Source organism: Protopterus annectens, chromosome 6.part0 (assembly GCF_019279795.1).
Source record: "Protopterus annectens isolate FY-2018-M chromosome 6.part0, PAN1.0, whole genome shotgun sequence".
Taxonomy (NCBI): domain Eukaryota; kingdom Metazoa; phylum Chordata; order Ceratodontiformes; family Protopteridae; genus Protopterus; species Protopterus annectens.
Genome location: NC_056737.1, coordinates 1,249,817,456 through 1,249,835,684, shown reverse-complemented (window position 1 = coordinate 1,249,835,684; position 18,229 = coordinate 1,249,817,456). Strand labels below are relative to the sequence as shown.

The following is an 18,229-nucleotide window of genomic DNA, read 5'->3' as shown; positions in this document are numbered from 1 at the left end:
AAGCCAAAGGACAGTGCAGAGAATTGGTAATGAGTTGAACCTGCAATGAAATGGAGGTATCTTCTGCAACTTTGTCTGATAGGGACATGCAGGTATGCTTCCTTGAGGTCCAACGTTACTAGCCATGCTTTCTTGCCCAACATGGGAAGAAGCTGCTGTAGTGTTAGCATCTTGAATCTGGGTAATTGTAAGAAGGTGTTTAGAATTGAAAGGTCCAGAATTGGTCTCCAGGCATTGTCCTTTCTGGGCACTAGAAACAGTCTTGAGTAAAATCCTTGGCCTTGCTCTCGAGTAGGTACCAGTTGAATGGCTCTCATGTCCACGAGAGCTGTAATTTGTTTTTTTACCTCTGCCCATTGATTTTGTGGCAGGCTTGGCATTCCTCTTTTCATTGGCAAGGTGTGAAAATGGAATCTGTATCCTCGTGAAATTATGTCTAGGACCCATCTGTCCTTTGTGACAATGTGCCAGTTGTCTGAAAAAAGTGTGAGTTTTCCTCCCAAGGGGGCTGCCAAGAGAGTGTTGCTTGGCCAGATGAGGTGCAAGTCATTGAGTTTGCCTTCTGGTAGTTTGGGACCTGTCTTCTCCTCCCTTCTGTGTTGCAGTGCCCCATTGTTGAGGTTTGTACTGGGCTTGTGGTTGTCCTCTGCCTCTTGGACATCTGTATTTACCCCTCTGTGGTCTGTCAGTAGCTGGAAAGGACCATTTTTTTGTTGGCCAATTTCTGTTGAAGCGAGGGGGCTGTACCTGTAGGAAATCTTTGACTGTCTGCATAGATTTTGCCTTATCCTCCATTTTCTTTAAGACTTCTTCTGCTTTAACTCCAAAAAGAACATCCTGCTGTAAGGGAGCATCTAGAAGCTTTGCTTTAACATGATCAGGCAGAGTTTGTTCCTTTAACCAAGCATGCCTACGTATAACAGACCCAGTGACAGCTGCTCTGCAGAAAGCCTCCAAAGAATCAAACCCACATTGCAAAGTATGTTTGCCCACCTGTTCAGTTGCATGCAACAGATCCTGAATTTCTTTCAATTCAGACTGTTGAGGGAGTGTGCTCATTTTTTGTTTTAACTGAGACATTAGAAATTGCTGATATTTTAGCACGTGAAACTGGCAGTTTAGTGCCCTCATAGCTAGAGTGGCTGAGGTGTAAACCTTTTTCCCCCATCTGTCTAGTGCTCTGGAATCCCTTTCAGAGGGTACAGGATTTTTTGCCATAGAAGCCTTAGCCCCTTTGGGACCCTGGGAGATAGTCTCTGGATCAGCAACAGGACTTTTATAAAGAAACTTGTAGGAATCAGGCACTCTATAGTATCTGTCAGGTTTGGCCGGAGCAGGAGGCAGAGAATCTGGGTTCAAACTGGATTCTAAGTAAACATCATCCACAATGTCTAAAACTGGGGGGATGGCAAGTGGTCTGTGCTGGGGGAGTAAAAGAAACTCTCTGAGCCTTTTCTTTGAGTCAGAGTAGTCCTGACCTTCCCAGTGAAAATGTTCCCTCAAAGTGTGTAAAGTTTCCCCAAAGGAGTAGTCTTCAGGAGGAGAAGCTGGGGGAATTGAATCCTCAGCATCAGAATCTTCATAAGGGGAGAAGGAATAATCTTGGTCCTCAGAGGAGCCTGAGGAAATAGACATTTGTTCAGAGGAGGCATAATCTTCCTCTTGCCTAGGCCTTTTGTCGGGACGGGGTTGGGAACCCCTGATTAAAGAGATCAAATCTTCAGCCATTTTGAGCATCTGTTTCTTTGGCATGGGGCCTTGAACAGGGGACTCAAGTGCAGTCTTTTTAGGTTTAATAGGAGTCTTAGTCTTAGGATACGTTTTTATGGTGAGCGTCATCGGTCTGAAGACGCCTTCAGAAACCGAAGGTGTTTCTGCAGGACCGACATCTTTTTCAGCAGAGTCGTTGGTAGGGCCTAAACAAAATGGCTGCATCAGCCTAGTACTTTCCGCCAAAAGTTCCGTAGCGGTGTCTGGTTCCAGATCTGCGGTAGTCAGGGGCTGCGTCGGAGCCTCACTAAAGACTGGTGAACTGGAGACCGGACCAGCCGAGGCCTCGGAGTCTGGCTTGGGTCTAGCCTTCCTGTCCTTATCCTTGCAATAGCATATTGTAGTTGAATTTTCTACCGAAGTAGTGTTGTGCAAAATCAAAGTGTCTTTTTATAGTACGCTTATTAAACCTAGCACAAAAACGACAACTAGTGACGTTGTGGTCTGGGCCTAGGCAAGGTATGCAGTAAGAATGAAAATCCTTATGAGGTATTTGCTTCCCACAAGAAATACAATTGTTAACTTTTTCTGACATCGGTCTGAGGCAAGAAAAGTTTCCCCAATGGGGTACTTAGCTTTATTGAAGACTTCGGATCTGAAATTCGACTTCGAAAATCTCAGGAGTCGGCCGACCGGCACTTGTGAACTGCTTCTGCTTCGGGCACCGCATGGCAAGAAAGACTGGAGAAAATGGCGTCGGATGCATTATATATATCCCTGGCACACTGACGTCAGGGAAGAAGTGACAGCAACCGACACCGGACCAAGACTTTGGAATTCCGGCCGACTGCGGGACCGCCTGACGACAGGATAACCCAAGTGTGATGACTGCAGCAGGGTAACACGATGAACATCTGAGTATGAGAATGTACTTAAAATAGCGACAAAAAAAAAATTTAAATAAATAAATAGAAATCTTTCTTTATGTATGCCAGGTCATTAAGAAGTAACCCAACAAGGCCCAGAGCTAGTCCACAATACTATACTTTCTGACACAAAGGAATTATATAATATTCACGCTAACAAATTTATTGCACATTTTACTCCACCTAAAGTTATAGTTATTGCACAGGCCCCAAAATCCCAGCCACCCCTTTAATTACTATGAAATAAATTCTCTTAGCTCACCTAAAATCTAAGAACACTTCTTCCATGGGCCGGGACAACATAACAGGTCTGATTATCAATGCCAGATATAGCCTTTCTGGACCCTACGTAAACTCTTTAACCTAAGCCTCTGCATTGGTTACATTCCTGAAGCCTGGAAGTCAGCCATTTTAATGCCATTACACAAGGGTGGCCCACACATGGACACTGGACCATGGACCCATCATTCTCACTAGCCTCATATGTAAAGCTATAGAGTGCACTATCTTAGACCTCATTAATTTGGACATTGAAGATCTCTTAACACTGGACTCTCATCAATTTGGCTTAGTGAAAGGAAGGTCCTGCATCTTTAGCCTTATTAACGTCTTTGAAAAAGTAACTGATGCAGTGGATAGTGGTTATACAGTGCATACAGCATATCTAGAAATAGCCAAGGCCTTTGACACTATTCTCCATACAGGAATTATCGATAGACTTGCAAATCTGAATATACATTTTTATATTGTATAATGGAGAGCTAGCTGGTTGACTGAGAGAATCAATGTGGTTAGAGTTGCAGCTGTCATTTCTGAAAGCACTAAATTTACTGTAGTATGCCACTGGTCTCGATGTTGAACCCTCTCCTAAGTGGTATACCAGAGGACTCATGATGGGCCTTCTCCTATGTGGTATACCACAAGGCACAGTAATGGGCCCTCTCCTATATGGTATATGACAGGGCTTGGTGATGGGACCTTTCCTATGTGTTATACCACAGGGGTCAGTTTTGGGCCCTATCTTATGTGGTATACCACAGTGCTCAGTATTGTGACATCTCCTATGTAGTATACTGTAGGGGGCTCAGTGTTGGGCCCTCTCCTATGTGGTATACCACAGGGCTCAGTATTGTGCCATCTCCTATGTAGTATACTGTAGGGCTCAGTGTTGGGCCCTCTCCTATGTGGTATGCCAGAGGTGGTATACCAAGGGCTCAGTTTCAGACCCTCAGCTATTTAGCCTCTATTTCTCAGACCTTCTGACTGATACTCCTAGCCTATGGTTTTCTATGCTTGTAGACAACTGTAAATTGAGTGTTGTTATTCGATCATCAGCTGACTCACAATTGCTCCGACAGGGGCTAGACCATGTTAACAACTACTACAAGGAAAATGGTCTCAAATTAAATGTAAAAAATGTAGCGTAGTTCTTTTTTTAAATAAAAACAGCTTCACTTACCATTTAGGTGACAAACAGACCTCCAATCAGACAGTGCTGTAAGGGATCTAAGCACTCTGGTTGTTAATTCCCTATATTTTGATCATCATATCTCTATATAAATTCAGAAAGCCTTTTATGTGACTTATCTAATTTCCAAAGACATCTCCAGCAGATCCAAAGTAGTGTTACTTCCCATTTATTTGTAGTCAAACCCATTATTGAATATAATGTACCTTTTAGCATGCACTTATCTAAACATATCACACAACTTCAAATACTCAGAGATTCACAAATAAAGGGGTCAGTGACCTCAAAAATCTTAGTCATCAGGACAGACTCTTGCCCCTTTTTCTGTATTCAGCTTCTTACAGACTAATCTTTTGGACATCTGACTCTATAGTTTTTGAGCCATGTAAGATACAACCCTATCTGACGGACTCATTTGCAGACTTAATGGCACTTGAAATACTATGTTAAAGGAACTAGACCTTCATCAGCAGATAAGACAGATTGTCATGATAGTTTCATATCCCAACATATCCCTCAGCTGTGGAACAAACTTCCTCTACATGTCCAGCAGAGTACTGCCCTTGTCACCTTTGGTGGTACACTTAGATAATATGACGGTTAGTCTCAGATTGTCTCCTGGTCCATCTTGTCTTGTTCTCCTTGTGCCTAGATGGAAATTTTGAATTGGGTAGTTTGGCTGGGTTTGTATTGGGCTGCCGACTGATTGCCTAGTACTCACCTTTGAATCTACGGAAAGACAGAGTCAGGAAATGTAATGGATAATGAGGGAAAGGCTGATGACATTTTAAAGAAGCATGGTGATAGGAACCTGGTGGTGGGTAACGTGATGATGGCTTTCAGTAATGTAGACCCTAAGCAGTTATGGCATACATTAAGAGTTTATGAGACAAAATTGATCTTTTTGTAATTACTGATTATAGCCAAAGATACTAGTTAAAATTGTATTGAATGGAAATCTGAGTTAAAAGAATGAGATGAAGAGAGGATTTAGGCAGGGGTGTTCAATTAGTGGTACATTGTCTGTAATAACTATGGATATTATTTCATGACAGATTGAGAAAAATACAAAGATGTTAAGTATGTTTAGGGGTAATAGCAGGTATTCCTTTTTTGAAACATCTTTATTAAATTATTACTTATGACACAGGAAATCCTGCATTTATATAAATGAAAACAAACCACATTTACATATTTTCAGTTGCAAATGTTATATATCACTTATAATCTATCCAGTCATTGTTAAATATTGCAAAACTCATTCAATTCCTTCCCTCTATTAAATCTCATTCCTCCTCCAAAACATTATTATGCATGTATTGTTTTCGCGATTCCTGTTTTTCTACCTAATTTGCTCCCACCCTTTTCTAAAAGCCCTACGTCCAGTTGTTTTATCTCTGTTACTATATTCACTACTTCTATGTAAGTTTGTTTAGACTTTGATTTCCATTTTCTAGTAACTGCTGTTTTGGTAGCCATGAGAATTAAACTTAGCAAGGCATTACTAAGTCTAGGAGATTCCAATTCTGTATCACAGCTCAGAAACTCATTTCCTCAGTTATACCAATTTGCTCACCCAGTATTTCTGACAGAGTAGTCTGTGGGGAATATTTTAAGACTGGCAACTCAATACACTCACAAAAAATATGTTCCCAATCACATTTTTCTTCCCCATCATACCTCCAACATTTGCAATCTAGATTTGGAAAAATTCTTTAGCGTCTGCTTGAGGTATAAAAATCCTTGTGCAAACACTTACAAGCAAAGATCCTAAATCTTCTAGATTTTGTTGCACATTTGGGTGACATACATATATCTCCCATTGTTTCTCTGTGAATTGCTTATCCAATCTCTCTTCCAATTCTTTTCTAACCTCCTCTGATTGATTCCTATAGTTATCATTCTATATTTTATATGTCCTGATAATTATCCCTTTTTTAACAACAATTCTGTTCTGGATTTAAATAAAAACTTTACCAGTGCAGGTCTTTCACTAAGGACCCCCCTATTTCTTTCTCTTTGCCTATACTCTGATATCAGTCCTTGAGGGTTGGGAGGGTGGCCTAATGGTTAAGGTGTTTGCCTTACAAACACAAGGTGCAGGGTTTGAGTCTCACAAGGGATAATTGGCTAAGCTTACAATGGCCCGCAAGGACAGTTAGCTTAGTATGAATCTATAATAGAGAAGGGAATATCCAGCCAGCAGTCCAAATGAATTCTTGACCTCTTACCATTCTATTACCTTTTTCTCTCTCTAATTATTTGCTCCCATTACCTTGGTTCCTTTGCCAGTTTTCACCAGCAAATTCCAAAACTTCTTGGCTATTTTCTGTACCCCTAATTACAGTCATCCCTACTGGCATGCTCTCCCTTTTCTTTCCCTGTACTGGCTTATTTCTTAGCATACTTTCTTCTACTTTATGAATATTTACGAAAATAATATTTTGTATGCTTATTTTTATTCTCCTTAAGCATCTGCTTCCAAAATACCAGTTTCTCCTTGTTTCTTGAGCTTCCCCCTGTTTAATCATCATCCCTTCCATTATTAAATTCAATTACAGCTTTCTACTTGTGCTATGTATAGGAGCCTTAACTGTGTAGATCTGCAATACCCCTTCAAATCAGGTAATCCCAATCCACCTTGTTTGGAAGGATCAACTTATCCCACTTCACTCTTTCCCTCTACCCCTCCCAGGTAAAATCCTTCAAATCTTTATTAATTGCTAGCCACAACCTTTCCTCTGGTTGATAGAAAATATGCCTAACTCGTGTATAAAACTATTTTCACTGTTTGTATCTTGCTATCCATATCCATAAAACAGAGCTTCCAAGTTCTCAGTTTTTGTATTATCTTTTCTTTAGTCTCTTCTCACATATCCTTAACTGTCATAACAGAATCATTTTAAATCATACTGTTACGCACTTCATTTTATCATGTCCTCATAAATATGATTTTTGCTAAACCAATTCATGTGTGGGTACATAGTTTACAGCTACTGCCTTTGTTTTATCTTCATTTAATTTTGTTTCCCAAAATACTTGAAACTCTCTCAGAATGTTCCACAGCAATGAAATGTCATTTTCTGGTTTTATTGGGTATAAAACAATATTATCCACAAGTAAAGATGGCTTTTTTGGACTACCATACCAATTATATCCTTGAATTTTTGAGTTCTTTATTTTCTCTGCCAATGATTTTAAATATAATGCAAACAACAAAGGGGAAAGAGAAAACCCTTACCTCGTTCCTCTGCTCAAACCGAACTTATCAAACAAGATCACCCCTCTTTAATTTTCACCTCAAATCCTTCATATAACCTCCTACTCAACCTTATAGTTTTATCAGGGAATGCAAATGCTTCCATTGCCCTACTCATAAAATCCCAGCTTACTCTGTTAAATGCTTTGCCTTCATCAAGACCCACCAACAACAGTGGTATCTTTTTACATTCTGCTTCCCTCTGAGTCATCATTGTTCTATTAATGTTGCCAAATGTTTGCCTCCCCTCCACAAAACCACATTGATCTTTATGCATCAATTTTGGCATCACCTTTGTCATTGTTTTAGTGCAAACATATGTACTCATTTATTTATTTAAATTCTTAATTATATTTGCTTATATTTATTTATCTGGGTACTACAACAGATCAATACTAACCAATTTCAGGATCTGCCTGGATGAAATACAAAACATTTCACAAATAAAAAAGGCAGAAATGTAAGAAACAATAGTGCATTATTGTAAATAATATATAACAAGTTTAATACCGAAAACACAATTTTATAACATAAAAAGTCTCCATAGTTCAATTATAGAATTACAAACCAGACCACCATTATTCAAAGAGATTTTTTTAAGATACTTTTCATACTCAGGATGACTTCAGTATTTTTTATTTTTTTTTTGTTAGGAGGAAACATGTTGTATGCAAAATTTCATGCATGGCAACTGCAGACATCTCTTCTATTATTGTTTATAAATCTTGTTGAAAATGTAGGCACACATAATTCAACTAATCTGCATTATCTCCCTGCACTTAATATGGTGAACACAGATATCTTGCTTTGGAATATAAGTATATTTGTCCTCTAACACACAAAACAACCATGCCCTCAGACTACCATGTGCAAAGGCCAACATTTTTCAAATCTAGACCAAAATATATTTTCATACTTTACAGTCACTAACCACAGTACCTTTCAGAGCAAAGTAAAACAGTTCCAGCTCTACTACAAAATGGCGGCTTCCTGCAAACTGACAATTCAAAGGAATGAAAACAAAAATGCTTGAAATCTAAGAGGGTGAAAAACTCCTTTCTTGTTCTTTGCAATGAAGTGTGTCCCTCTGCACCCCCAACATGGGAAGCAGGCCCCGCCCATACCCTCAGAACTTATATATACCGATTCCATTGTCGTACCAGCTCAAAAGATGCAGCAATTTTCCTAAATAAGTGAGTCGTTGCTGGCACACAGAAATTGCACTGGCAATGATTCCTATGAGGAAAAAGCATTCAGTGTTATGCTGTTCATCTTTTTTTTTTTTTATGCAGGCTATTGACGTTTGAGTAATTTCACCTCAAGCATGTGTAGGGAAACCAAAAACACTATTAATTTTCACTTTGTAAGTAGCGCTGCAAAGATAAAGTGTGAAAACTGAGGGGAAAATATATAAGCTGTTATATGACTGACAAATGCATTTCAAATAATTAACAAAACTGCTAATTTTTCCATGTTTCAGCATGATTGTCCATAACTTAAGGCATACTCAGTCCTTTAGAACACTCTGCAAATATGACATATATGCTGTTTAACTTGCTCAATATATGACACACTGACAATACAAAAATGATACTGCAAGGAAGACAAGTAATCTTAGAATTCATAAATGCTTGTTTAAACATGTTTTTTTTTCACTTTGATAACACAAATGGCAAATCTCTTAACTTTACAGATCTTACTTTTAAATGACGCAGCTTTGTTTCCAGTTCAAGCTTTTTTAAGATGGCTCCTTGCACAGTTTCCAGTCTGTGAAGCAGATTTAAATATACATATGTTAGGAAAGAAAAAAAAAAAACTTGTACAATATTAACACTACAGTAAAAAATATAAAATACATGAACAAGTTCTCTGCAGACACTAGTTTTTTGATAAGTAAGAGCTGTACATCTTTAGTACAAGGGGTTGTAAGGGACGCATGAAAAAAATCACCACAAAAGCAGTAAAATTCTCAGCTATAGTAAAATTCTTACAGATATGTTCGCCTGATAATTACATCAGCATACAATATTGCCAAACATGTTTACGAAATAGTAATACCCAGAGAGGATGCACCAGAAACCTTTATGTTCATTTACCAAGCCAAACTTAGCAAAAGGACACTTGCTCAACACCGCTGCAATAAAATAAAATGTATAGCCTTTGGCTGGACAAGGTTTGGGCCGCTGCCTGTATGCTGTTGGCATGATGAATGGCTAAAGTGTTCATTAATCAATGTCATTAACAATGCCTGAGATGAATTTATTTTAGTTGGACATACATAATACAACTAGGCAGGTCTCTTAGTTAGCAGGAAACTTGTGAACCCATAAGAACTAAAATAAATGTTTAGCAGTGTTCTGCATATAGCTAGATCCATTAGCTTTCTACTAAGTTAGGACAGCAACTTTTGTTGTTACCCTCTGTCCCTTGTTTCAAAGGATAGTGCTGACTTAGGCAGCTGTATCCCATAATAGCAGGCGTACATTTTGGAAACATTTTGATAGTTTAAAAGAATGTTTTTGTTTTTCTATTTTTCGATTTAATAATCTTGCAGAAAATAATGATACCTTATCTCAGACACTTTAATGTACAACAGCAAAAATAACATCTTTTACAACATGATGTTATTGCAGTGATAATGTGATATAATATATTTTATATTGAATGAAGAATTGCAGAATATCATGTTTTTGTAAGTGTCTCACTTCAGGCATCTGAAAAAGGTGGAAGCATTATTGTCTGAGAAGGCTATCAGTCAGTATCACCCCCATGCTGATGTCTAAACTTATTAAAACACATGCTATTATTACAAAATGCAGCAATGTAAATTATGTTAGTACATTCATCTGTGCAAAATCACATGAATTTCAAAATGGCTTCATTAAGAAAGAATCATTATACTATTAGGTATGAGCTGTGAGCAAAACAATAAGCTAATGGAGACACCATTAAATACTTAAAGAAAGCAGTTCCTGGTGTTATGTTCCAACCTATTTAGCCCGGTGTATAAGATGTAAGCATTTCATCCTTTTTACCCTCAGGATGATTCATTCTCCATGTTAATCTTCTAGCTTCAGAAAGTTACAAAGCATCCAGTTAGTTAAATTAACTGAAGCACAAAAAAACCTCAGGTTTATGATCTTAAATATTGCTTAATATGTTAAGTGTAGAAGTTTGTTCTGCTTAAAAGATTTAAAAAGACATTCATGAGAAAGGAAATGTGACACTCCTAATACTTCCCATTTCACATACGTTACGTATATATTATGGGTGGAAAGTAGGTCTGAAAATAATATGATATCCTTAGAGCATTTACTCAACATTATTCTGCTATGAAGCAATTTGTGGTACTTAAATTGTGCGTTTTAGTCATTTTTACATAAATACCAAGGATAGGATGATAGGGGTTGTGCAAACTATGAAAATGTGCAAAAGGCACCTCTTCACACAAACACAGGCTAGGAAGTGTAGTAAAATTTAAAGGAGATTTAGAAAAGCTAGGAATAACCTACAGCATAATGCAGAGGTGATACTAGAGTGATGGGATCAGTTCAAGTTTATAGTTTTATAACCTCCCATTTAGTTTTTGTTTTTCTGCTTATCTTGGCATTCTGATGGTTATACAGTTATATGCTAGCACACTCCATAATCACACTTTGGGATGTAACTAAACAAACCAGTCCTTGACAAAACCGTTCTCACTTTGACTTAGAGGGTTGGTGTTACACAATCATTCTGCTACCAGCAAGGTTATAAAATGGCTAAAACTTCCATAGCACTTATCACCCCCCTCTATCTGAAAGCATTTATGAAATACAGTGACAGTTTAAGCTGGGAGCAGCACCTCAGTATCCCCATAATAATCTACTACATAAAGAATGCCCCTTACCTGCTCTGCTACCAGAGTGACACAGGGCTTATCCATGCAGAATGCTAAACACTGTAGCAGTTATTTTAACACCATGCCAGTTATACTACTACAGTCTGATGTCCTCTGCTCAACAATGCTGTGACACCACTCTGACATACCAATCTATGTGTTAAAACAAGGTTTCAAATGTACTTTTGTTAAAGGATGTCACACACATGTAATATTTATCTTATTATAAAGCACATTTTATTCCTCCTCTTAACCAGAAACCAAAAGTGCATTATACATGGAAGTATAATTTTTCCATCGCTACCAGAAGAGGAAGTTTAGCACAATCCACCAGTTTGCCACAGAGGAATAATGCCATGAGCTGTCATCGGTACACATTCTGTAGTCTAGAGTTTGAGTCCCCAGTCTCCACTTTCCAGCTGTCTAATTCTGAGCAAGTCAGTTACACAGATTATATTCCTAGGCTTCCCCACGGAAAGAGACACTCATGACTGATGACCTTACTTGGTTACTAATTAAAGGAGACATCCTCAGTGCACTCCATGCAAACTACTGACTAAATAAAATAAAAGGAAGTTAAGGTATCTTTGGCAACCCCCACATAGTCAGAATATCAAGCAAGGTTTAACCTGACCACATGCTAACAGCAATAATGTTTGGTATAACTTCTCAGAAGTTCAGGTCAAAATTAAGGGGCAGTGGATAACTGCAAACTGGGTGTAATTACTGAATACCCAAATGAAGTCAGTATACTTCAGGAGGGTCTTACACAGACCATCAACTAGTGTCTTAGTCACTGTCTCAAACCAAATGCAAAGAAATGCATCATCATCCCCTTTCGTGAAAACAATGCTCCTTCCCACTATCAAATTAACAGCAATACCCTATGCACTTACGAAATGGTAAGAGACCTGGGATCACAAGTAGATTTTGACCTTAGCTTTAGGCATCATCTGATTACTGTACTAAGGAAAGCTTTCTATGTAGCATACTTGATTAGCAAAGGCATTGCCTCTAGAGCAAAGGATCTTATAACCTCTCCATACTTGTCACTAATCAGGCCCGTAATTGGGTATGACACTCCTTTTGGCATGAACCGCACAAAGCATTTGCAGCATTTGGAAAGACCTCAGAGGTTTCTAACTAAGAAGATCAAGGGACTCCAGCACATGCCTTATACAGACCAACTAAAGTCCCTGTCACTATACTCAGTATCGTATAGACTTCTTAGGGGAGACGTATGCCTGGCTTACAGAGCAATCTCCGACCCAAACCTAATGAAGTTGCTGCACAACCAGAAATCAAACAGGACTATAGATACCCATTTCATGGACTTAAATATGGACTGTGACTTGAATGGGACATGCTGGGGGTACAGATTCATTTGCCAGCAACTGCCATGTGTTTGAAATAGGCTGCCAATTTATGTGAAGCTAAGCACCTGTATGACACTGTTCAAAAGGAACCTGGACGAGTGGATGGGGCACCATAAATTCTCACCAGGGCTAGCACCCACAGTCCTCCTAGACATGGGCAGTCATTAATAAATACAGTTATGGGTATTGACTAGAGTGTCTATGGTACAACAGTGGGATGAATTGGCTAGACTGGAAATGACCTCTGGGTCGATAGCCTAGAAATCTCCTATGATCCTATGATCCTAATAAGGGTCTGCAAGACTATGGCACTCTCTCTTTGGCTAAGTGATGGCATAAATGTCCAATGGAAGGAACTCCAATCCATCTCTGTGACTGCTGGCCTAAGCCCATGAGGGATTTTGCAAGAGTAAGGCAGAAGAAAGGGCATGAATGTCGGATAATGGCAGTGGCTATTAGGCTTTTGAAGAAACTTCATTCACATTCTATAAGTTGTTGCAGTGTATCTTCTCTTTATAAATATCAATATTTGGTTTGATTAGGCAGCATGAGGGACTACAAATTACTATTTTGGTTATACCTAATTAATGGCAAATCACTGATTTGGTTATTTCTCCTTAATGGCAAATCCCTGTTTTGGTTATATCCCCTTAATGGCACAGCAGAGTATATTCAGGGCTACCAAAATTAAGAATTTAGGCAGAGGTGTGATAAAGACATACTCATGCACAGGTACAATTCTTGAGGGGAGGATGAGGTAATGAAGTTTAGCACACATCTAATAAGATACGGAATTTCACCTCAAATTCAATACTTTATTGGACAGCATAGACATTATTTGATCAGCAAACTGAGAGGAACTATTGTGAGTTTATCTACCTTCTCCTAGTGCTGATGAAATACCTTGTACGATTTTGATTTTACAATGAAGAAAATAAAAGTCAGACTCAGTATATATGCGGTCACATAAACGTAGTGCATAATAAAATCCCTTTATTAAGTACTGGAGAATATCCAGATTTGTACAGCAGTATTAAGGTCCTGGGGCAACCATTTAGTAACCTTTTTATTACATTAATTGCAGCAATCTCTCAACAGATGATGCTCTGTACTTATTTAAATAAGTATGCTGAATCTCAGGCTTATGACTGCGGTAGAAACCATTCAAATATGATGCCTTGTTTTTAAAGCTATTTTTGTCTTCATATTGGTGAAGACAACAACAAGCAAATGTGTGCATTTTAGACACAAATGTTAAGCTTAGAATAGTCTGTTTCCGTACAATGCAAGCTTCTCATTTACCTTTCATTTGTTTATCACCTGTAAATATGACATTATTTAGGACTCTGGGCAAAGCCAAGTCTAAATATTGCATCTTTTCCCACGTTGAACAATCTCAAAACTTCAAACCAATAGTCTAACAAGCTAATTTCAAAAGATTTAGCTAGTGCTGATAAATGGAAGAAAACATCATTAAACAAATAAAAATACTTAACATATCCAATTGCTACGCAAGATCTGACCACATCATTTCTTTGTCCTGTTAAAATAACTACTCGAGATACAACAGGTATTATACTACAGTTATTGAAAGAAGGTCTAGAGTTTACAGTTTTCTTACCAAAATCCTTCCGCCACAAACTCAGGACGTCTCCCATTCATGTTTGTAAGAAAACAGCAGTATGTGTTATGACAGTAGGTAGCAGAAAACTGCTATGTCATTTGCATTGGAGGAGGATGTGCTCTGCTTCTTAACACAGTGGTATAAACAGAAATACTTATTTTGTTACTTCTAAATTTATGTCTAGGTATATTCAGAGCAACTGAAATGAATATTTCCCTCTAGCAGTTGCACATACGAGGTTGTCTTTAGTGGTTGTTATGTCAAAACACAGCAATTCTGTGCACCATCCCCCTGCTTAGATATTTGTGATACAAAGTAATAAGTACTTCAAGGAATTCTAGAACTAATATTGTTACTCTTTATTTATTTCATAAACATATAGAAAAACAAGCCAGTGTCAATGCTGTTGACTTCATTGCATTGCTAGACTGCAGCGCTGTGGTGATGGAAAGCAACAGGTACAGAAACAGAACTATGAGGTGCCGTATATGGCACAGTGTAAAAATTAATTCTGAGGTATAACGGTCTACACTGCAAGAGGGCTGAGGACATTTCTGTTGACTTCTCATTACTCCAGGTGAATTGTGTTTTTTACTGGAGATTGCAGAGAGAAAAAAAAAGGACTCCGCAGCAACCTTCATAAATGCAGTTACTCTAAAAGAAAGAAAAATATAAATAATGCAATTGGGAGATGGAAGATACCAAAAACGGATACTAGACAGTAGTGACATGACTGCAAAAGTTAAATGACTTTAGGTACCTACGGAGTAAAATACAAATCAAAATTAACCACACTGTGGCTGTAATCCCTTTCACTGTTAACTATTAACTCGAAATGGTGTGGATTTATAGTGGTCTAGTCAGATAATTCCTGGAGGTTTGTGACAAGCTTAAGGCATTCAGTTATCTGTAAAATAACACAGAACTTTGAAATAAAAGTCAGTTTTATTCCATTAAGCAGCAGAAGAAAAAAAAAAAAAAAATATATATATATATATATATATATATATATATATATGGATTACACTTGGTCAAATTTCATTTAGTCAAAAATGATACCAGGCATTGCACTTCACTGAAAGCTCACTTGACTGAAAGCTCACCTGGTCGAAGTTCATTTGGTCGAAAATGGAATATAGCCCCTGCCCCACTGCAGTGCAACTCTACAGTGAGAATATTAAATAAGGGGGTGTGGTAAAATGATGTGGGGTGCTACACCCCCCATACACCCCACTGTGGGGGCTGTGCCCCCCACACCCCCCTTATTTAATATTCTCACTCCAGGGTTGCACTACAGTGGGGCAGGGGCTATATTTCATTTTCGACCAAATGAACTTCGACCAAGTGAGCTTTCAGTCAAGTGAACTGCCTGGAATCATTTTCAACTAAGTCTAATTCAACCAAGTGTAGCTGTCTAAAGCATTTAATGTGGTAAACCATCATATCTTCTTAAACCAATCTGATAAACCATCATATCCTCTCAAACCACTACTCTACCTGTGGCTTCTCCCAGCAGTCTATTAACTGGTTCATCAACCTACACTGATAGCAGATCCCAAATTGTTTAATGGAATGACACACCTCATCATCAGAGATGATACCTCTCTGTGCACCACTAGATTCCATAATTAGACAGCCAGAGAGGGAGCCTAAGACATGGCTACCACATTCAAGGAAGGCAGCAGGCATGCAAATTTGCCCACTCAGGACTCCCAACTCGGGGAGGTAGTGATGAAAAATAACAATACAGGACTCTTTTGAGACCCATAATTGGAATGAGTACACTTTAAATCCTTTAAGGAGGATCTATTGGAGGGCAAGTCTAGTGCCAGCAGCAGCAGTAAATACAGCTCTAATAGAGTATATGATGGGTGGCACAGTGGTGCAGTGGTTAGCATTGTTACCTCACAGCAAGAGGTTCTCTGGTTCGATTCTCAGGGTGCCTTCTGTGTGGAGTCTGCATGTCCTCCCTGTGTTCACATGGGTTTACTGCGAGTGCTCCGGTTTCCTCCCACATTCCAAAGACATGTGTCTTGAATGTTTCTCCCCCAAGCCACCACTGAAAAAGTCTCTGTCCCAGTTGGACTTTCCCGGTAAACAAATGTTACATAAAAACAAATAAAGACATCTACTTTTAATATTTATCAATAGAATTTCTGCTTAATGTGTCTCAGTCAGGCTCACACGGTATGCTGATAATTCAACTATACTGTACCCAGCCTCAAAAATCTCCTGTTTTATTTGTTTACTTTTTTTTCATTTTCAGACTAGTTTTACCATTGTCTAGAAATGAGCAATACGATTTAGAGTTAATCCTAATACTACCAAAATCAAGGTCTGCTTTTCTATTATAGAAATATTTTATCTTCTAACTCCTCACAGGTGCAAATGTGATCACAGGACCTTTTGGGTAGTAAGCACTATAAAAATAATTATTGGAAGACAAAGGAGATCAGGACTTAATCAACATATTAAATGACTCCTCTTTAATAGGCCAAGCCCTTTAAGATGTATTAGGCATGTCTCATATCTGTTACGTATTACTAATCCTATATATGCCACCACAATTCTTAATAACTTGCTTGCATCTCCCTCCTCCAAACTTGTACAGGCACATAAAGGAATTGTCAAACTTGCTTCTGGTAACCCTACCACAGGTAACTAGTGTCTCCTTATGGTGAATGCATGCTATAATTCAATCAGTTGTTGTTGTTGCTGTGTCTTTCGGCTTTTCCCAGTTAGGGGTCGCCACAGCGGAACTCCGGTCCACTAATGATTGGCAGTAGATTTTTACGTACCGAGTTGCCAGCTCTGATGCACAACACTCAACGAAGGTACACCCATTCACGCATGTCTCCACACAGAAGACGCTTTAGCTGAGAATCGACCAGGACAACATCTTACTGTGAGGCGACAACACTACCGCAACACCACCACCGCAGTCTATAATTCAATCAGTACCTGCTTTTAACTTTGTTTGCAATTGCTTTCTGTAGGACTTTTCTTTCATGGGACTCTAATGAAAATGTGCTATGCCAGGTCAGAATTTTCCAGTCAACAAATAAACAAATGAACAAGCAAGCCAACAATAGCAGTCCTGACCAATATTTGCCAGTATAGCTGTGTTTTACACTTTTCTCTTTAGAAGACAGAACAGACATTCGCCCTAATGTTTCTCTTTTGTTTTGAACTACTTGCCTTGTGTTTAGCCTATGAAATATAAACAGAAGGATGGCAGCAGTGGCAACAATGTAGTCACAATTCTACTCAGTTACACTGACAGAAAGGTAGTGTTCCAGCATTGTGACAATAAACCCCTTAGGAACATTCATAATCCATGTAATCTATTTCACAAGTTCTACACGTACACAAGAAAAGCAGCAAAATGTAAGAAATAAACTTTAAGCTGTCTGTAAGAAACACTTGCGAGCTCGCAGAGTATGGCAATCAGGGAACAATATCTAATTCACCTTTCTTGTACTTTTATGTATCTCTATGATGGATGAGTTCATTGTAAAACGTTATAGGTGAGATAGGCTTGTTTGTGAAACATTATTGATCGACACTCACTTGTACAATTACTAGTGTCTGACTGGATGGCTGCATTCAGGAAAGCTGAATTGACAATGTACTGGGGATTTGTCCTTTCCCACAGAAGGTGTGACCTTGGTGTTGGTAATATACAAATAGTGGAAGTGTTGTGGGCTGCAGGGGGGCTTGCCCCCAGCAAAAACTTTTATGTGATTCTTTTTTTTTTGTAATATTTGTGAATGCTTTCTGTTATTCACATTTGGAAACTTTTGCTGATTTGTACTCACAATTGCATGAGGTAATTGTAGATGAGTCAAATACTTGTCAGAGAGCCAGGTAACAGCTGTAATTAAAGAAAAGGCTCAGTTTAGCATAATTATGGTTGCAAAGGTATCAGAATGGGTATAGTGAATATCTCATGATAAGCATTCTGTCTGTTTTAACCTGCCACTCAC

At 38.5% G+C, this 18,229-nt stretch overlaps 1 protein-coding gene across 1 annotated transcript in view; it reads right to left on the bottom strand.

The window, feature by feature from the left end:
• LOC122804766 (cytohesin 1 interacting protein) overlaps window positions 1-18,229 on the bottom strand; it is a 220,467-nt gene that overhangs the window by 56,414 nt on the left and 145,824 nt on the right. Inside the window, exon 6 of the mRNA XM_044074840.1 lies at window positions 9,064-9,130. Coding sequence (XP_043930775.1) covers window positions 9,064-9,130 — 67 coding nt within the window. The remainder of the gene's footprint in view (window positions 1-9,063; window positions 9,131-18,229) is intronic.